At 51.1% G+C, this 19,249-nt stretch overlaps 6 protein-coding genes across 6 annotated transcripts; 2 read left to right on the forward strand and 4 right to left on the reverse strand.

The window, feature by feature from the left end:
* The first annotated feature begins 112 nt into the window (after positions 1-112).
* Positions 113-1,747, forward strand: NCU03211 (hypothetical protein). Its single transcript, XM_960218.2, has 2 exons — positions 113-863; positions 980-1,747. Exons 1-2 carry the CDS (start codon positions 291-293, stop codon positions 1,490-1,492), a joined length of 1,086 nt encoding a protein of 361 aa, XP_965311.1. The 5' UTR covers positions 113-290; the 3' UTR covers positions 1,493-1,747.
* NCU03212 (hypothetical protein) lies at positions 1,641-4,478 on the reverse strand. Its single transcript, XM_960219.2, has 4 exons — positions 4,244-4,478; positions 4,148-4,187; positions 2,150-4,067; positions 1,641-2,065 (listed from the first exon to the last, which is right to left on the reverse strand). Exons 1-4 carry the CDS (start codon positions 4,251-4,253, stop codon positions 1,826-1,828), a joined length of 2,208 nt encoding a protein of 735 aa, XP_965312.1. The 5' UTR covers positions 4,254-4,478; the 3' UTR covers positions 1,641-1,825.
* A 265-nt stretch (positions 4,479-4,743) lies between these two features.
* On the reverse strand, positions 4,744-6,389 carry NCU03213 (mannosylphosphorylation protein). Its single transcript, XM_960220.2, has 7 exons — positions 6,054-6,389; positions 5,897-5,906; positions 5,805-5,828; positions 5,595-5,739; positions 5,236-5,541; positions 5,056-5,183; positions 4,744-5,003 (listed from the first exon to the last, which is right to left on the reverse strand). Exons 1-7 carry the CDS (start codon positions 6,202-6,204, stop codon positions 4,949-4,951), a joined length of 819 nt encoding a protein of 272 aa, XP_965313.2. The 5' UTR covers positions 6,205-6,389; the 3' UTR covers positions 4,744-4,948.
* Positions 6,390-10,188: 3,799 nt separating this feature from the next.
* On the forward strand, positions 10,189-12,539 carry NCU03214 (ER lumen protein retaining receptor). Its single transcript, XM_960221.3, has 4 exons — positions 10,189-10,732; positions 10,852-10,936; positions 10,997-11,289; positions 11,371-12,539. The coding sequence occupies exons 1-4, from the start codon at positions 10,703-10,705 to the stop codon at positions 12,103-12,105; spliced, it is 1,143 nt and encodes a 380-aa protein (XP_965314.3). The 5' UTR covers positions 10,189-10,702; the 3' UTR covers positions 12,106-12,539.
* Positions 12,540-12,563: 24 nt separating this feature from the next.
* Positions 12,564-15,040, reverse strand: NCU03215 (glycosyl hydrolase; the record flags this gene model as incomplete). The annotated part of the gene is made up of 2 exons (XM_960222.3): positions 14,910-15,040; positions 12,564-14,682 (listed from the first exon to the last, which is right to left on the reverse strand). Exon 2 carries the CDS (start codon positions 14,478-14,480, stop codon positions 12,564-12,566), a length of 1,917 nt encoding a protein of 638 aa, XP_965315.3. The 5' UTR covers positions 14,481-14,682; positions 14,910-15,040.
* A 775-nt stretch (positions 15,041-15,815) lies between these two features.
* On the reverse strand, positions 15,816-17,748 carry NCU03216 (adenylate kinase). Its single transcript, XM_960223.3, has 2 exons — positions 17,043-17,748; positions 15,816-16,958 (listed from the first exon to the last, which is right to left on the reverse strand). The coding sequence occupies exons 1-2, from the start codon at positions 17,197-17,199 to the stop codon at positions 16,294-16,296; spliced, it is 822 nt and encodes a 273-aa protein (XP_965316.1). The 5' UTR covers positions 17,200-17,748; the 3' UTR covers positions 15,816-16,293.
* Between the last annotated feature and the right edge of the window lie 1,501 nt (positions 17,749-19,249).

Below are 19,249 nucleotides of genomic sequence, written 5' to 3' on the forward strand. Positions count from 1 at the left end.
TGAGAGGTTCAGAACGGGCGATGTTCTTTCTGGTGGGTTGTCTAGGGTTAGGGTTAGATCGACCACCCTTCACAATTCCCGAGGCCGGTCATTCTGCCGTCTTGGTCCGCCCGGAATTGCAAGCTCACGATAGCTCGCAGGGCAACGGAACAGAAGTTACCCCTCCCTCATGGTGCCACAAACGCGATAGTACTTACAGACTTGCGCGCTAGCCCAGCTTTCCTGTCGCTGGAAGACTATTATCAACGCGCAAGTTCTGCGGTTAGGATTAACATTCGAACCCAGCAACAATGGGCTGGTTTGATGGGTGGTTCGGAAACAGCTCCAGCAGCGACGAGTCAGATCCCCTGGGGAAGCTCGATCCCAAGCTCCGCGAGTTCCTTGCCCGGGAGTCCCCCGTCAAGTACACGACTCAGCAAGAACAGGAACAGCAACAGCAGCAGCAACAACAACAACAACAACAAAAACCACGAGCTAAACAGTATCTCGCCAGCGCTCCAGCGGCGCCCGTACCGACAGCGAAAGTACCAGCGACCGAACAACCACAACAGGAACAACAACAACAACAACCAGCTGTACCACGCGCCTCCCTCTACCAAGATGGCCGCTACGCGCACCTCTGGAAAACCTACCGGCCGCAGTACGAGATTGAGGCCGAGACCAAGACGGACCACGAGAAGCTAATGGACGTGCTGGAAGGGTTCAAGGAGCGCAAGGCGATGATTGGCAAAGCGGCGCTGGAGAACTGCGCCGAGGAACAGCTGGACTGGAACAACTGTATGAAGCACGGCAGCTGGGCGGATCGCGCAACCATGTGCCGGGATACGGTGAGGAAGTTTGAGAGGTGCTATAATATGCAATCGGTATGTTATGCGTTATTACTGCCCTGTGTTCCCCGGGTGCGAGCTGTTCGGAAGCTGGCAGTTTGTCTCTTGTTGTTTCGTCGATTAGTTGCTGACCAAGTTAATCATGTTTGAAGAAACTACTAAAAGCCCTAGGCTACCTCCAAACCTACGGCCGCTCGCCCGAAGTGGACGAGGACATCCAAATGCACGCCGACGCTTTGTACCATCGGATGCTCGACCAAGAAGCGGAGATCGAGAAGTGCAAAGCTGAGGGCCGGCCAATTCCTGCGTTCCCCTCGCTGTTCGAAAACAGCACCTACAAAGTCCCCGTCTACCCGACTAAAACATCGGCTGCCCCTCAGTCCACATCAGCAGCTGGTGCAGGTACAGAACCAGGGAAGGACCCCTACGAACCAAGCCAGGCCATCGTGGAATCCTGGCAGGAGGAACTGGCCAAACTTCCGGAGCTGGAGCGCGCTGCGCAAGAGGAGGCGCTCAGAGCTGAGCACAGGGCCAAGGCGATTATGGCCAAGAATCTCCAGGAGTTGTGGAACGAGCAATCCAAGGAGAGAGAGCAACGCAGAATGGAGGGTAGGGAGACGATTGGAGATAAGATCAAGCGGGTTCTTGGAACACCGAACTATTGAAATGAGTGTTTGACAATCCCGTCAGGTTGAAGGGGGATGTATTATGAAGAACAGATTCCGGACACAACAGTACGACTTAGCCACCTAGATGTGGATGTATTTTAGATTTACACAATAACGCTGTCAAATTCATACAGAGTGTTGCTGCGGATACTTGGGCCAGCTAAGGCATCGGTCAGTGTCATAGTCCAACAGGAGGTGCTTGGACACGGCAGAGATATTGATTGACATAGAGATATATCAACACCAAGTTCGAATCGTTGCACAACTGACATCCCGGGCAAGACGCTTTTGTCCCGTGGTGTCGAGATGTTATTGAATTGATGTACCCAATTACCTGCCCTCTAAAACACTTGCCGCTCGCTCCAAAAAAGCATTGAAGTCCTGGATCTGCTTTAATGTCCCACCGCCGTTACCCTTGTTACACACCTCACCCGATACCCTGCTGATGAGGAACTCCAAATTCGCCAGGTCTGCCATCTTCTGCTCAGCCGGCAACAGTTCGGGAGCTGCTTGACCTCTTTCCACCGCAAGGTCTATGTCATGCATGGCAGAGGAGAGCGATATGTGTCGCTAGTAGCAAAAAAAGAAGAGAGGGTCAGCAAGCAAACCCCATTAGGGAAAAGAGAGAAAAAGTGGATCAGGGCAAGAACTGACCAAAGCCTCCTTACTATCCACCTCATGCTTAATCCGAATAGCATCCATCCTCAACGAAACTTGATCTCTCTCGGCGCGTATCCTCAATATCTCCTCTCTCAATCCCAGCTTCTCCTTCTGCACCACCCTTACCCGTTTGCGCAAGGCGTGGAGCGTATCGAGGGCGATAGTACGTTCCAGTAGCCTAGTCCTCAGCTCCTCCTGAAACGTCTCCATGGTGCGAAACTTGGTCTTTTGTTCCCTCTTTGTTGCTGCGTCATCCGCAGCTCGGGCTCGTTCCTCCAGCCTGGCTAGAAACCCTGCGATGAGACCCTCGCATAGTTCGGAGAGGACGTCTATGGCGTTGACGCCGGCTCTGTTCGCAAATGGAATCTCGGCGTCAAGAACACTGGCATTTAGTTCGTCGGCATCGTCGCTGGCTCTGGGCGGCTTTGTGAAGCGCTGAACGGTAATCGGAACGGCTTCTGCTTTCTCCCTCTTTCCTTGGTCCTCTGCATCATCCTTCTTGGATGTTTTTCTGCTCTGCTTCGCCTTCGAGGTCTTCTGAGTCGTACGTCTGCGGCCTGCGGGTGCCGTTTGTTGCTTTGGTTGCTTCTGCTGTTCCTGGGGAGGACTCGATACCGGAGTAGGCGCGCGCTCAAACCTTTCTCCTCGTGCTTTAGATGGCTTCTGCTGGGCCGTATTCGCTGGCTCGATTTGTCTGCGGCGTCGCTTAAGCAGAGGCTCCGCCTCAGGTGGTCTTGCCTCTGACTGTGAGGAGGGCGCAGGGACAGCTCGTCTGGGACGTTTCCTGCCGGGAAGTTGAGCAGCTTCCTTGCTGCTAATTTCCAAGGCCTTTTCGGTGTCGTCTTCCTGGCCCCTGTTCTTCCCCTTTCCTCTGCTAGGACGCTCGCTTTCGACGCCGTCATTGTTACGCTCAGCACTGCGCGTACCTCGTTGTCTGTCTCCTGCCTCTAACCCTGGATCTCTGTCCCTCTCAGTTCCGCCCTGCTGCGCTGCTTTCGACGGTGAGGGCTCTTCACCCAAGTCTTGGCTCGCCACACTTTCAGGCGGACTACTACCCGAGAGTCTTGAGCTCCTCCGCGTTTCGGCCGATACCCTCCTTACAGCGAACAAATCCCCACTCTTCCGTGATGCCGCGCGCTCGAGCGGAGAAGATTGCTCTGGCTCTTGTTCGGTCCCATCGTCCAACTCCTTTAGAACCTGCTGGAGTAATGCGCTGGATCCAATCACTGCGCTTCCAGGTTCGTCAACCCGTAATGGTCGACGCCTTCCGCTTCCGGGAGCATCGGCCGGACTCTCGTCTACCTCTTCCGTCAGAGCAGTCGGCGAGACATAGCGAGGCCGGTGATGTGCTTTGGTTGCACTGCTTATTGGTTGTGGTGGGGGTTGCTCGGGCGATTCCAAGTGCTGATGTGACTGTGACTGAGCTGGGCTAGGATGTTTATCGACTACCAGCGATGTCGCATCTCCTGATCCATGGTCCGCCCGCGTAGGAGAAGTGCGTCGTAAGCCAGAGGAGCGTTCCCGGGTTGATCGCTCGCTGATGACGGTATGTGATTCTTTGTTATTGTGGGCAGAAAAGTCGTTCGTGTCGGGAGAGCGCGACTGCGCAGACGCAGCTGAAGGGCTCGTAGCTCGAGGGTGAGGCGGCTGGGGCTGTGTATGTATTGCGGCTATTGATGTTGCTGATGGGGGGCTCTTACGACTCCTTTTAACAGACGTATTGGGCGTTGGACGTGTCAACACCTGCCCAGCTACAGGCTGTGTCTCTACTGTAGGAGCTGGAGCAAGAGCCGTGTCTGGCGATTTGGTTGGCGAAGACGCTTCATCGTGACCTGTGGGTTCCTCGGAGGAGGGTTCCTCTACGGGCAGAGGGATCTCGAAATTGAATGAGATATCGGCAACCTGATGAGAACTGTGGGGATGTCATTAAAAACCGGGAAAAGTCTCATGTCAGAGATGACGCAGAAAGACAGGATATCGTCAACAACTTACTGCGCCCCGCGCATGCGCTCTTGCATGCGCTCCTGCCGACCTTGGCTCAGGTCAGTCTATTACCAACTGAAAGCATTCTTGGACTGAGAGGCTTACTGGTCGCCATGGCTTCGAGAAAGAAGTCAATCCGTAGCTGGAGCGGATCACATTCTTAGGTAGGCGTGGCAGCTGTCTTTTATACCGCCGACAGACTGGAGTGGCACGGGTGTGATGTTAGTGCAGAGAGGATCTTGAATGGACGTAGTCGCAGGAGTTCAATTGACGACATTGGAACCTGGAACGCGCTGGATCAATTGACAAACGCGATAGTACTGGGGTCGGGTTGCACGGCTTGGCGGCAGTGGATGCGTTGGCAGGCTGCTCGCTGCTTCCCGTCCTTGCCTTGTGATGTCCCCTGGGGGCATCCCCCCGCAACCGCCGAGCTTCCAGAGGTTGGGGGGTTCCGCCTGCACAGGTACTGATCCTTGCGGTGGAGTGGCTGTTGCCAAGCACTTGACCCTTGAAGGCCCCAGATCCCTAGTTCAGCCTCACAGTCACAGCATAACCACAACCGAAACACCAACAACAACATCACCAGCCGACATCGAATGATAACGATCTTATCAACCGTTACTTCTAATTCATACAATATAAGTTCTTCTTCACCTCTTCACGTGGCAAACTACGCATCTGTTTTGTACATGGATATCCCTGTATCTTGTTGCTGATCTAATCTCGTCCTTCTTCCGAGGCTACGAACCCGCTTAAGTTCACCTCATCATCATCTATAGGGTATCAAATATTTGCTCTTCCGCCCGCACTTCATTGTGTAGTTAACTTCGGCACCCATTCCATCTTTACCTCGTCAAATATGTGGCTGTAGGGCCATTAGCTTGCATAATTCTCTTCGACCGGATGGTCATACATACTTGGCAAACTCTTTCAAGGTAAGTGACCAGTCACCATACTCTTTTGCGAGCAAATCTTTGTAGCGGTACGGGATCTTGGCTGCAACTCCCTCGAAGATGGTGTCCCGTAAGGGGAAGATGTATGTATCCTACCTATTGTTAGCCACCGCCGCTACTCTTCACTGATGTGGAGATAGTTACCCGAAACTCATGGCCATCTTTGCAGCTCATCATGCCCTCGCCTGCCGGGTGTGTCAGGTTGTACCGAGCAGTTGTAATATCGATAAACAATCCGGACTCGGTATCGATCCACCTGGCGTCGATGACATTCAACCAGTCCGACTGGTCTCCGTTGGAGAAGTTAGGGTTAACCTCCAACATGTAGTTCCGGCCGGCCGGTAACCTCGGTGTCTTATAATGAAAGACGGACATGTTGTAATAGGTTGCTAGGAAGTACATGCTGGCCTCAGTGACTTGTACGTCGGCATCCGAGTCCCACGGCATGATCTGGGTGCATGTCAGTTCTAGCAACCGTCACGGGCGAAAAGGGTCAGCTATACCTGCTTGTTCCACCACCATCCCAGCAGGCTACCGTGCATGAGCCAGGTCTCAATGCCTAGGTCTCTCATTGTCTCAAGGAATGTCCGGACAAGATTCTTCAGTGCTGCCTTTTGTTCCTGGTAGCCGAGCGCTTTCTCGGCAAACCTGCGCCGCCGTGTCAGTAGCGCGAATATAATGCGACTGCCAGATCAACAGGAGGTGCGTCATACCGGCCATCATAGTGTGGGTCGAAGCTACGCGGTGATTGTACGTTAACCGACGAGTTCTGCTGTTTGTCTGTTACAAATGGTGTTTCTCTTACGTTGACTCGTCTGTTTGTTGGTCAGCGTTGTGTTCTCAGCATTATCCAACCCCGAGTTACAGCATAGAGTCTGACACCGGGCAGTCCCAGAGACAAGCTCATTGAGAACTTTGGACACCTTGGCGGTGGTGCCTTTTTGCGTTGTGGGTTCACCTACGGAAATATTTCTGAGGAGGGTCTCCAGCCTTCCCGCTCATGTCCTTCTGGTCGGCCATGCCCTCTATCGCAATGGCATCTTCGTGCTCTATAGGCGCACATGTGCTGAGGGGGAAAAGCGTCGTTACAATGAGGAGCCAATTTAGGAGCATTTTGTCCTGTTCTTGAGGAGGATCAAGACAAGGGACAAAGAATATAACAGGAAAGATAAAAAGGAAAACGAGGAGAATGAATGGAGAATGGGGGGTTGAGATCGGAAAGGTGATACAGAGATTATCTATGCTGTTATTACACTTAGGGCAAGGAATGTCAAGGAGTGTTACGGCTGTGATATCCGTGCCTCTGGTGGCATGGCTTGGGTACCTAAGGGATTGGGTCGGCGGGTAGGTACACCCACGGCTCATAGGTTTCTTATATCTGATTGCATTTGCTTGTCAAAAAGGTTCGGTATCATCGGTCTTTCCCCGATGTACATGTCTACTCATGACATGGCCCCACACATTGGGGAGCCAAGACAGCGAGATTCAAATACTGGTGACGCGTCCCATGTTCGGGTATGTAAGAAGCAGCGACCGGGGCTCATCGGGTCAGAAGACAAGAGACCAGATTCGTCTGGCGGAGACCAGAAGACGAAAGAGGGGGAAGATAAAGCGCGGAGGAAGTATGGGCGATGCGTCTGAGGTGGGCTAGGTAGAGGTAGTCACCTGGGTTGTATCCGTCATGTCAAACGGGGTGTGAGAGAGCCGCAAACTTGTAAGGATTTCAAGTGAAAATAATACTTCTACCTTCCATTCAAGGCAAGCAAGATCGGGAAATGAGAACTGCCAGGTACAACAGCCCATCGACCGGGAAGCAGGGACGCACCGTCTTGAGCTGGGTATCCCAGCTCAGCTCTTTCCTGGGGTTCCAACCTCCTGGAACTTAACGAGAGAGCACACGACATCACGACGGCTAGTGGGTAAAGGTACCTACAGGTTCAGCCGATACGGGCCATACTTTCCGAATGTATCTCACCCAAATCTACCCCGTGTTCGGAAGAAAGGCAAATGCATGATCGGGACTCCGTGACTTTAGAAGTCTGCCTGCTTGTGCTTTCCTGATGGTGTCCTAGGTCCGACCAAAGGTCAGAGTCATCAAGCTCTTTAACCCAGATCTGCCAGAAAAGGTTTGATATCGTCAATCAATGGAGGTTAGGAATGACGCCAGCTTGGTTGAATCCTCTGTCCGGCACAGTCAAGTCTCTGTCGTACCTGGCCCATAGCGGTAGGTACAATAAGTAGACGAGATCGAAACTTTATCACACTTGCGGTATATCGATTGCTCAGGACTGAACTAGTGCTCCTTCATCTTAATGTGTGGTAGCTCTGCAAGCGAGCATCGGAGAACTTGGACGGCACTTCTCGATCACCACATGCGCACAGGTAAGATGCGCCAAAGTTGGAGAGAGGTCGCGCCAGCGATAGGCAACGTCTGAATCCGAACAAGAAATTGTTTTCTCAAAATATCGGTTCACAATCTGCAGAACCTTTCAGTAGATGACTTTGTGGCTGAGAAGAGACAAAGAGTGCTGATATCTACGCGCGGAGTTGAAAGATGACTTGGGAAAAGCGTCGGGCTTCAGCATGCGGGCTGGCCGCTGTGTGCTTGTGGAGGCTTGTTCTTCCTGAGGGCCGACGACCCATGTAGCTTACGTGTACACCCACCCTCAGATGAATGGTAACGGCCCGTCTTCTTGGGAATGCGCGGCCCAGGCGGACCATCATTTACATTCAAAAGGGGCAGGCAGTCACTTGCTATTCTTTCAGAGAGGTGGAGCAAGGAGTGTTGTTCGCCTTATTCTATTTCGCTTTCTTCTTTTTTTATTACACTTTCAGTTTGATTCATGGTCCTTGGGAATCGGCCTTGGGGTTGTCGTCACGTCAACGTATCGGGAGCGGGGAGAAACAAACCCAATCATCGTCGCGCAAAATACACTCACTAGTGTATCATCTCATAACGCCCGAGAGACCATCTTGATACGTCAGTCTTCTATGGTCTCAGAAAAGACGACAAAGTCATCCAAAGATCGGGTGTCGAATTTCCTTAACTTGAAAGTCTGTGGCAAACAGGGCAAGAAAATGAGAGCAAGGGAAGGTGATTGGGACCGCCAGATTCCCATCTTCGTACTTACCATTCCATCGTGTAGGTGTTTGCACTTCGGGGATCTGGTGCACAAACCATTGAGTACCTTCTGGCTACTAAAGAGCGCCTAATTACCTAGGTATACTAACAAGAGTGGGCATTTAAAGCCCCGCTGATTGGGTATACATTTCCCTCCTACAGTGGGTACCATTTAAAAACGCACAACCCCGCCTTTTTTTCGACTTTGACCAAAACACCAAAAACCACCCTCTTTGTTCAAATGGCCCCCATTACCTCCAGCCCCATTAAAAAGGCAAAATTCAAGCACTCTACTCCCCGGAGGAGGAATCGGATCTATGCTAGCTACTCTACAGGAACCTCCGCCAAGGATGTGGCCGAGCACAAGGGAGTGTCTATCTCCCACGTCCGAAGCGTAGTTCGCCGCTTTACCGCTTAAGACTATAGTATCTCTAAACCTGGCCGTGGACGACTACTACTCTTAAATAAGTATAATAAAAGACGGATTCTAACTATCATTACCAAAGAGCCCTTTATTTAGATCGAGAGTTTGCGAAAAAAAGCATACCCTCATATTAAAAGGGGCTACCTCACAAATAACCTTAAGAAGTGGAAAATCGGTTACTATTTTGCAACTATAAGGCTATATCTTTCTAATAAATATACTACATCAAAATATACTTGGTCTTTAGAGTATAAGGATCGTCCCTTATCCTTTTAGAGGACGGTTCTTTTTATAGATAAGTCTACAATTGAGAAAGGAGGTAGAGGATAGCGAAAATGGGTTTTTCGTCCTAAGGGTAAATACAACTCTTTATCTTTATCTTTAAATATCTCACCCAAAAATTAACTATTTCTCTCCGTTTAAAGCTTATTAACTATAAATCCTTCCTTCGTTTAGCCGAGGTATAAATTATTTTACTAATTTCAAATATTTTGGGGTATAATTCGTTATAGGGTGAAGAGTAATTTCGCTATCTACTACGGAGACCCCAATACCAAAAAAGGAGGTATAACTGCCCGAGTTTATAAACAAATTTTGGAGGAAGAGCTTCCAGGGCTAATAGAGCCTTATATTACCTTTATACAAGACAATACCCTTATTTACACTTCGAAGTTATTAAAGGAGTAGCTAGCGGAGATAGGGTTCAAAGTTTTATTATAGCTACCTTACTTACCCGATCTTAATCCGATCGAAAATCTATAGTCTTTACTAAAAGAAAGGATTATTGAAAGATGCCCAGAACTTTCGACGATGCCAAAGAACGAGAAGTCATTAGATTTACTACAGGAGGTGGCTACTATAGTTTGGTTGGACTTTGAAATCGATGTTGTGAATCGCCTTATTAACAATATACCTACTAGAGTCCGGGCGGTGAGGGAGGCTAAGGGATGGTATACCAAATATTAAAAATAGATCAGAAGATTCCCCGCTTTCTAAAGTACCCCTCTAACGAGTTTTGGCCATTTTTATTAAGAATTGTGGTTGCCAGAGACTTTAGAAGCCAGGTGGTCATTCCCAAGGTTGGGGAAAAAATGGCCAAAATTTCGGGGTTGTGCGTTTTTAAATGGTACCCACTGTACCACTTTATGTCCCTATAGGTGGAGGTATAAATCCTAGCTGGCCAATGTCTTTGCACTTTGCAGTTTGAGCATTGTATTGGGAAACCAATTTCGGCCGCTCGTTCTTCTGCACTTTTGGGGGTTGCACTTTGAGGGTTGGTCCTGTATACTTCTATGCCTAGAGGCACCATTTTAGGGGTTTCCATTGCATAGACCGCATACCTCTAGTTTATCTGGGCTCGGATTTTAGGTGCTTTGGGACAGGAAAACTGGATAGCGAGACTTCACAGTAGCAGACAGGAAGCCACCGCGAGCCTGTCAACGTGGAGTCAAGGAAGTGGAAGGGAGCAGAAACAATGATTGTAAGATGCCCTGGTCACTAGGGAAGATTCCCGTCGTGCTTCGATATCTCCAACAGTGCAGGGATGTCAAGAGCTGCCTTCCCCTCAACGACCCCGAAACCGAAACCAAACAAACGAACGTCAACAAATCGAGAGCTAAGAGGTCTTACCGTTACGTACCTATCTGCATCTGCTGTGCCTTTAAGCTCAGCTGTGCATACTCCTGCTACCTACCTACCTATGTCTAGTTCAAGTTCCAGCCGCCCGAGCTTCAATTTCCTACTCTTTCATGAACTCTTCTCTGGCCGCTCTTGACAAAACAACTTCCCGCAATCGTCGTCGCCGCACCTAGTCGACAACACAAGCAAACAGAGCAAACCCCGCAACACCCCCAGGCCCGAGCACCTCTACGGCTTGCTCCACCGAGTCCACCTCCACTCGGGTATAAGTGCAGTACGTGATACGTCACTTCTCCGGCGAACGTCCGGATCAACTTGAAGAATCTTACGTTCGACCTTCTTCTTCCTTCAACCCCCGAGAAAACATCTATCTGCTAGAAGCTTGACACGAAGCCACTCCAGCGCGATCAGTGTGCCCGTCGCACAAGATGGGATTTCTAGATATACACGGAATCAGCGTAAGTATTAGAACAGAGCCAGACCCGGTACTAACATCACCACAGCGGCGCGAAGCGCTCCATATCCCCGATCACCTCGAAGCCGCATAGATTACCGGAAGCTGACATTGTACTGGTAGATTTTCAGGTGGGCGGCTGATCTATCTCATCTTATTTCAAAATGCATCCTTCTATACTCCATCCATCGCAATAGGAGCGCTGAAGGTTATACCCCTCTCTTTTTATTGACGCAACTACATCCCTCCAACTAACACTGGCCTGTAGGCGTGTCTCTCATCACACAAGTATTTTATACGCTTGTCTTTATCACGCGCTACACAGACCTTTTCGGCGAAAATTGGTGGGGAGGATTTTTAGACTGGTGGAATTTCCTCTTCAAGATCTTCTACCTCTCTTCGTCATTCTACACCATTGCGGCCATGCAGTTCCTCTTTCCACGGACCCGCGAGCGAGAGAAGGCATGGAAGTTCGGCGCCATCATACTGGGGGCGAGCTTGCTCCTGTCACCTTTCGTGATGATGATCGGTAAGCCCAAGGAGGATTGGGGTTTTCGAGAGGTAAGTACACCATGCCGCTACGTCTCGCCCTTCCTCCCTTCCATCCTACTTGTTACTTACTAGTCTCTTTCCCCTTCTCAGTGGCTCTGGGTATTCTCCCAAATCCTCGAATCCGTCTGCGTGCTTCCTCAACTCCTCCTCCTCCGCCAGACCACCGTTCCGACCGTCATCACTTCGTTATACATCGTGTTCCTGGGCTCCTACCGCGCCCTCTACATTCTGAACTGGATCGTCCGTGCGCTCGACATCAATGGCCGGAAGCCTGATGGTATCTCCATTGTCTTTGGCCTCATCCAGACAGCCCTATACGCCGACTTTGCCTGGGTCTACTGGACACGCCAGCGTGTCAAGCTGCGGAACGGCGGCGTTGTCGACTCCGATGACCTGCAGCGCGGGTGGCTTCTCACTCATATCTTCGGCAACAAGCGTATTACTGGGGAGCACAGCGCGGATGACGACGAGGAGAGCGCCCCTGCTCTAGGAGGACGACGCGGGGTCAACGGTATTGGCATTAGCAACGGAAACAGCCGTGGTTCGGCGCCGAGATCCAAGTGGGGTGCTCGTGGTATTTCAGTTAGCGCCGATGACGATGTGCTTGATAATGAGCAGTCGCTGGAGGATCATGGAGTAACGGAGGCCCTGGATCCGGACGCTAAGATGCACGATCCGGATGACTTGGCGAGAGCCCTGGATGACGATGACGATGGGTCGCCGTCGCGGGCAGGAGGTTCGGCGCCTTTACTCGGTAACTCGAGCGACAACAAGAACAACAATGACGACAGGAGGGATCATGATAATGCTTGGGCTGATGACTGATTATAGGGTGCTAGGAGGCATGGAATACGGAATGACTGACGTTTGGTTTCACTCTTATGAATGGTCAATGGGTTGATGGATCGCTTTTTTCTTGGGTATGGACTAGGCATTATCAGTATTTGGTCATATGGACGCCCAAATCTTTTTGTCGTCTGCTGCCAAGGTTATTATTAGGAAGTGACGGCCAGGAAGATGCCGGTGGTTTCAACATCACAAAGGAACCAGTTTCGCAATATCACCAGGTCAACAAGTTGGGGGGCGTATCACCACAAAGACCGGGGACTGATATGGCTGTGTTTTACATCAACTTTACAATGTGCAGGTCGATCTTGCTAGGATGGTCAAAAGCATTCTTGATGTGTTACTGCAGTCTATATAAGGTATGAAAAATAAGGGCCTGATAGAATAAAGTTATTCAAGTTCCTATGTGCAATACTTCTCTCTAGAAGACCACCATTCTACTCACCCTGTACAGAAAGCTCCCACAACGCTCTCAATACCGCCAACCCTCCGCTTTGTGTTTCCACCGTCCTGCCCCTACCGCGAGTATTCGGATCATTATCATCCACCACTTTCCGGCTACACTCCTCAGCCACGTTAAGACCCGTCTTTTCCGACCCTTTACTCAACTGACAGCTTCCAGTCAACGGACGCTGCACATTGCTGTCCCGATCTTTATAAACCACTGTTGGACCTCCTGCCCCTCCGCCTCCGCCTCCATGCAGCAATCTTCCTGCCGGAACCCACTCAGAAGTCTGCGGGACCCCTTGATTCCGATAATCAGTCACTCCCTCCATAGGAGCCAACGAATTTCGCCCAAGACGGAGCTCAGATGTCTTGATGTTCAGCAAACCAGCTGTCCACCACATACCAAACTTGCCTTGGCTGTCCCTGGTCCGCGCTGCCGCATGCGCGTTGTGCTTCAGCCAGCCGGAATACTGTAGGCAAGCTGCTGAGTGCGCTTTTGCTATGCTTTTCCAGAGGTCAGGACCGGGAGGTGGTGCTGTACTTGTCTTTGTTGTGTGGCGTAGAGGTAGTTGTGGTTGGGAAATGGGTGAACAAAACGCAGTAAAATGGTGCATCCAAATCCCCTTGAAAGTCTGCGCATCCTGCGAGCACTCACCCTTCGCATCGCAGACCTCTTCAAGGATACCCGCCCGGCCCAAGCCGCGCCAGGGCGGAAGCTCGCCTGGCTTGAGGTTGTCGAGGTCATCAACTGGAGAGTCCCGCGCCAGGTCCCAGCCGGTCGCTCGGATGACGTTTTGGATGAGCGTGTGGCCTGCCTTTAGGTAGGATGGATCAGGATCAACGCTGAAGAGGCTCCGCTGCCCGGTGAGAAGGACGCCTTGGTTGTAGGTGTACAACATCTCGTCGCGCTCGTCGCACTTGGTATTGTTGCTGCCAGAGGAGTAGCCGGAGATGTGGAAGCCGTCGGCGTAGAGGCCGAGGTCGTTAGTCATGTTGGAGGAAAGCAACCAGCTGTAGGCGTCCAGCGCGGCGGCGAGGTACTTGGGATCGTGTGGGTACCATTTCTTGTCTGTTGAATGATTGGGAGGAGACCTGGGCTGCTGGCTGTGCTCAGAAGAGATGAAAGGTGAGTTGTTCTCGTCCCCAGGGAAATGGAGGTACATCATCACCGATGCGGCGATAAATAACTCATTGGTAATGGCGTTTTTATACGGCAGCAATCGAGGGTTCCAGTTCATCCCTCCGCCGCATAGTGTCGTATCCCAGCCGGCGGCTGCCAGCTCCCAAAATATCCTCGCTCGGTGAGCAAACGCCGGAGTCCACAAAGTCCCGTGCCAGGTACGATTCCGTAACGTTTCTGTTGGAAACTCAACACCATTGCCGTCACCAAAGTCTGACAGCGGCCGGCTGGATGCACTGCTATATCCCTCAACAAACTTAGTGGTATCGAGCCAGCCCAATACAACCCAGAGCATGTCATCAAAAGCTTCCTGGCGGAGTGCAAAAATGTTCTGGCCGAAGTAAAAGCCGATCAACTGGGAGAAGTAAAGAGAGATTGTGTTCTCCGTAGCTGACCACCCCTCTGAGATTTCGATCCCCCTTGACGCCGCTATCTCGAGGCTTCGATGTAGAGTTTCAAGGGTACCGGCAATGTGTGTCCCCAAGACAGCAGCGGTCCAGTCGATAGCAGAGGGCCATGTGCCAACCCATGGCTGGAAATAGACTTCTTGCATGACATCGATAGCGTTCATCATCTCATCGAATAACGTCACGTTGAAGACGTAGTCTCGTCCTTTGACGATAACCGGATCATCTTTCCCCAGGTGACGAGGTAGGAATGAGAAGGACTGTTCGGCAGCGGAGGCAGCCGTGACCAAGAAAGCCACTTTGGCCCATTGGATTAACATGTTGTCGCGACCAAGCAGTAAAATGATGAGGTTCAAATATTGTCCAGATCGGCGGGCACCAGGTGGCCGTAAACAGATATAGTCGTTCCCAGGGTCAAGAGACTGCGAGGATCCAACTCCAGAAGTCTCTCGGGACAGCAGTTCAGTTTATACACTTTCGGGTTCGTCAGATGCGAAAGAAGCAAACAAGCGAGTCAAGCGCCTACAACAGTCAGTTGTACACTAGTTGCCCAATCCGCCAAGATTGTTGGTATTCCCTCATCGTGAACTAGGTAGAGCTCATGATCCACGAAGATCCGCGATGATCCACGAAGATCCACGAGACAGATGTGGATGATATTTGTCTCGGAATTATTCAATGCAACGAGAAGTGGGAGGGTGGTAACGGTTGAGGATGAGCTTGGTCAGGACTTGGGAAGTGAGACTCACGGCAACGGGGCACGAGAATGACAAAGACCTAAAGGCCCTCGGCGAAGACTTCAAGTAAAAGTTGGAAGTAGCTATCGGACTGGACCCAACTTCAACGACGACGAGGGGGGGGGAGAGTGTGGATGCGATCCAAACCAGCCAACCCTCGAGTGGGTGGGCAAGAGTAGAGCACAACCTGAACAACCAACAGTCATGGGGATTCATCCCTCAGTTCAGGCTGTGTGTATGCCAAGGTCAGCTTGCCCGGTCGATACACCAACAAGACGGTGCCAGGTGTGGCTGTCGTCGAATCAGTAGCCATCTTGTTCCAGTTCCCTTGAAGCTGAGCGAGGTGAACCAGGATGTAGATACCCTTGCACCAATGGGTAGGCGGCTGTCCCTGGCAGCTGGCAGTGTTCCTGAAACCGGCAACGGGTGCCTGTCCGGCAACGGGCGGAGCACCTCGCCGAGGGGCAAGAGAGCTGCCTGCCGGGGCGATTATGCCCACTTGCACCCCGTGCTCCCCACCATGCCCTGTCCGTGCCCAGTTCGAGGCCCCTTCGACTTATTCCAATTCGAACCCCAGTATGTGTCTCGAACCTCAGACACATGTCTGTTCATTCCGCTGTATGTATTCGGTATTGGGAGCAATAGAATAAGCACGGATAAAGTGCTCCATCTTTCAAGTAACTTGTAGCGGACGACCTTGAGTCTGAAGCTCGGTACATTTGCTTATAGGCTGAATATACGAGGTAGAGGCAGAAGATGGCTGAAGTTGCAGTTCTAATACCCACAAGAGCGTAGCTAGAAGACATACATACGATGACTAGGTACCTCTGTCTATCCTTCCCAGACAAAAAGGCGGTACATTTGGGCGTTTCGAAGCGTACGGAAAGGCACTCAACTCAGACAAGCATCTCCATAAACTGCGTGTTTACCGATGTCGGAAGTTCAATTACTAATTCCTATATGACTGTACAAGACAATTCAAACTATCCTTACGGGATGTTGAAGTCGAGAGGCAAGTAGAACCTGACGCTGTCGTAAATGAGGTTCAAGAAGCTGTCGCTGGAGATTTTATTCAAGGGAGATGAAGTCCCGATTTTCATGGCGCTTTTTTGAGCGGCAATGATTTTTCGTGAATAACATGAAGAGACCATCCACATGTTCGCAACACTTAACCGCCTGCATGTCGCTTCTTCGCTGATGTGGTATACAAAACAAATGTTCCACCCGTTCTCCCAAAAACGCCTGCTTGAAAGCCAAAAGACTCTCAATAAATCACCCAAACCCGATGCCAAAACGCCATTTAACAAGCCCCAAGTAACCCCCTTGTCATCAACTCAGCCGATTATCGTTTCCCGATACGATGTCGGGGTTCCAAATGTCATGGTCAAAGCCCGTTCTACTCAACGAAGTGGCGCTCAAATTCGCTGATGAGCTTTGGTGTGATCTCGTCGCTGCTCATGCCCTCGACCTCCCAAAGAACGCCCTGGCGCGCATAATGTTCCAGGAGAGGCTCGGCTGTTTCCTGGAACTTCTTGTATCTTGCAAGATAAACCTTCTCGTCGTCATCCGCCCTGCGGACCAAGGGCTCGCCGGTAACGTCATCGATACCAGGGACCTTGGGTGCGTTGAATGTGGTGTTGTAAACCCGGCCTGACGGTTCGTGGACCCAGCGTCCGGAGATGCGCTCAAGGATAACTTCGACGGGCGTCTTAAGGGAAACGACCAGGTTGATGGGAACGATCTCATCCAGACGCTTAGCCTGGGTTGCCGTGCGCGGGAAACCGTCCAGCAGAAAAGAATGAGCGGGGTCATTGGAAAGCTGAGACTGCATGAAACCACGGGCTTGCGCTGGCGAGGAGAGGAACGCTGCAACTTCAGCATCGTCTTGGAAAGAATGTGCCCCCTCGGCGCTGAGGGCCGAGGAAGCAAGCGTCAGGACGTTGCCGGCAGGGTGAGCCGAATTAAGCCATCCGCGCTGGGTGAGCTCGTTGCTAATGAGGCGGAGGATAATGTCATCTGATACCAAACCGCCGGACTTCATGACACTCTCCACTTTGATACCTGCGCGTGATAATCAGCATTGGATTCAGGATCGAAATGAGGGCGTAGGGCGTACGATAGATGATCGCGGAACCCAAGACTCACCGAGAGGAGTCCGTTGCTGGACATTGTATCGAAGCAGATCTCCCGAACTGATGGAGGACAGTTGAGGAAACCGCCGGAGAAGGCGTTCCGACTGTGTTCCCTTTCCGACACCAGGCGCGCCAACAAGGATGACGCGGGCAGCTCGCCGTAGGGCCATTTTCCGGTAGGTTGCGGCTCGTAAAGGTGGATTGAGCGAGCGATGGAAAATAATGCGTGTAGAAGAGAAGACGGGAGGAGCTGGCAAAGAGAACACGAAAAACCCCCGGGCAGCAGATAAAAAGAGGTTCCGCGGTGGTACTTGTGGTCCCAATGTCAGGTTGATGCGAGCGCGGATGCGGGGAACGGACGATGATCGGTGGCATGCAGTTGCGTACGCAGGCGCTCACAAATCAAGCTGACTCCATTTAATCCAGTCACTGGAGTTGGAGCAGGGCCTGGATGGAGCAATATGGATTTTAAATCTGTAAGTGTGACGGGCCTTGCACTAACAATGAGCCCAAAAGAGGGAAAGCGTGAAAGCGAACCCGTGGGGATTTGAAATCGGTAGCGAGTCGGACCTCAACTCTAACAAAACGGTATGAAAGGCTTCTCACGTACTAGTGTAGAAACCAGAAAACCTGGAGCCGAAGCGAAAAGGGTGTATATATCGATGGCTTCGGACATCCAAAGAACCCTCGACAATGGTACCACAAGCCGTCATTCTCGCCAAAAAGAAACCCCCCAAAAAGCCCCAGTCCTCGTGGAAGAAGCAGCTGCCCCTGTCATGCCAAGTTCTTTTGACTAGTATTTCGCCCCTCAACAAAATCATGGGCGTTGAGATTCACCCAGCCACACCTACTATGTATATGCTATCTATTGTGTGGATGTACCAAGCCATTATTAGAACGCAAAAGAATGAGACAGGAAGAAAAAGATGGTGCGCAACTCTGTTTCACGCTGTCCTGCTTACGTTGTAGGTATTCACAGCCAGCGTGTTTGTAATCCCCGTAAGACGGACATCCTCAATTTCAGTTGATCTCATTGCTGGTCGGTACAACCCCAAAACCAAGAGCGATCGGCCGAGGTAACGGGTCAGCCTGAGAAGACCGAAAGCTGTCAGAAGCATATGAATTGTCATTGAACCGATAGTATGGAAACTCGTTTGTACACCATCTCTTCTCTCATTCACACACCCAGAACTTGGGCAGAATTCTTCATCTTCTCGGCTTTCCAGGATACTGCAAGAAAACTTCGACTGTACATACTATGCAGTAGGTATGAGCTAGCCAATGCTGGCCTTTGAGCAACGCCAGCTGTAAGAAAGTGAAGTGGGTGTTGCTTTCACTAACGTCAAGCATGACCTATGTAGTATGTACTTGGCACATCACAGATAATTCCGCTCCAGAGAGAAAATGGACAAAAAAATGGGTTGACTGACCATTGACAAAATTGGAAGCTTCAGAGCTTCCAGAAGTTTGCCAGTCCCAGCGGTAGTCCAACGTCCACATCGTTTCAGTCGCCTTGGCACCACCATATCCCCGATAGGAACAGCAGTGTAAAAGAAAGCCCCGCGCTCCCGACTCCCCATTTCTACCGTTGTCTTCTCCATGTCTACCAAGTCATGCACGGCACGCGACAAAGTGAGTACCGTTATCACCAATGAGCATATCACGTTGAGAACGTGGAGCAGAATCGTTGATGGAGCTGTTTCGCTGGTGAGAGCGTGGCAAGTTCGAGAGCCAGTCCATTCTCCAGTTCGTCAGTGGTTCGCTGCTGGCTGCAAAAGCACGAAATGCGTTGGCCCCTTTTGGGCTGCTTCACAAGGGGTCGGATTGTGGGGAGAAACGCCCGTGCGAGTTTAGTGCATTACTCGAAATCACGTGATGGCAGACAGAATGCGGAATTCGTAACCAGACTGTGATGTTTTAGCTATATGACTGTGTGGGGCCAAGATATAAGTCCTTTATTAGCTGAGTACCTGCAGTAATCATTCTACAGTGGACCCCCCTGTTCCTGCAACCTCCCCATTATGCAAAACCACTATGTGATGCAAGGGATTCTCGTGCCCGGATTATTTTACTATGTGAATACTTGCTAACTGCTAATTGCAAGCCGCCCAGCCGGCCCGCCACCATACAAACTTGCAACTACAGGGGCTCTGACAGGAGGTTCAGTTACCCTTATCACCCCTTATCAGAGCTATTATCGGCTATCAGAGCCCCACCAGC

The sequence above is a fragment of the Neurospora crassa genome, linkage group I, assembly GCF_000182925.2.
Source record: "Neurospora crassa OR74A linkage group I, whole genome shotgun sequence".
Taxonomy (NCBI): Eukaryota; Fungi; Ascomycota; class Sordariomycetes; order Sordariales; family Sordariaceae; genus Neurospora; species Neurospora crassa.

Bases quoted from the DNA above. Each gene is read 5' to 3' on its own strand.
- NCU03211 (XM_960218.2), top strand. From the start codon at position 291: ATGGGCTGGTTTGATGGGTGGTTCGGAAACAGCTCCAGCAGCGACGAG. The intron at 864-979 runs GTATGTTATGCG...TCATGTTTGAAG, and splicing joins GGTGCTATAATATGCAATCG to AAACTACTAAAAGCCCTAGG.
- NCU03212 (XM_960219.2), bottom strand. The intron at 4,068-4,147 runs GTAAGTTGTTGA...ACATCCCCACAG, and splicing joins GAGCGCATGCGCGGGGCGCA to TTCTCATCAGGTTGCCGATA. The intron at 2,066-2,149 runs GTCAGTTCTTGC...TTTTGCTACTAG, and splicing joins TGGATAGTAAGGAGGCTTTG to CGACACATATCGCTCTCCTC.
- NCU03213 (XM_960220.2), bottom strand. From the start codon at position 6,204: ATGCTCCTAAATTGGCTCCTCATTGTAACGACGCTTTTCCCCCTCAGC. The intron at 5,542-5,594 runs GTATAGCTGACC...ACATGCACCCAG, and splicing joins GATGGTGGTGGAACAAGCAG to ATCATGCCGTGGGACTCGGA. The intron at 5,004-5,055 runs GTATGTATGACC...ATGGCCCTACAG, and splicing joins ACCTTGAAAGAGTTTGCCAA to CCACATATTTGACGAGGTAA.
- NCU03214 (XM_960221.3), top strand. From the start codon at position 10,703: ATGGGATTTCTAGATATACACGGAATCAGC. The intron at 10,937-10,996 runs GTTATACCCCTC...ACTGGCCTGTAG, and splicing joins TCGCAATAGGAGCGCTGAAG to GCGTGTCTCTCATCACACAA. The intron at 11,290-11,370 runs GTAAGTACACCA...TCCCCTTCTCAG, and splicing joins AGGATTGGGGTTTTCGAGAG to TGGCTCTGGGTATTCTCCCA.
- NCU03216 (XM_960223.3), bottom strand. From the start codon at position 17,199: ATGGCCCTACGGCGAGCTGCCCGCGTCATCCTTGTTGGCGCGCCTGGT. The intron at 16,959-17,042 runs GTGAGTCTTGGG...TATCACGCGCAG, and splicing joins CCAGCAACGGACTCCTCTCG to GTATCAAAGTGGAGAGTGTC.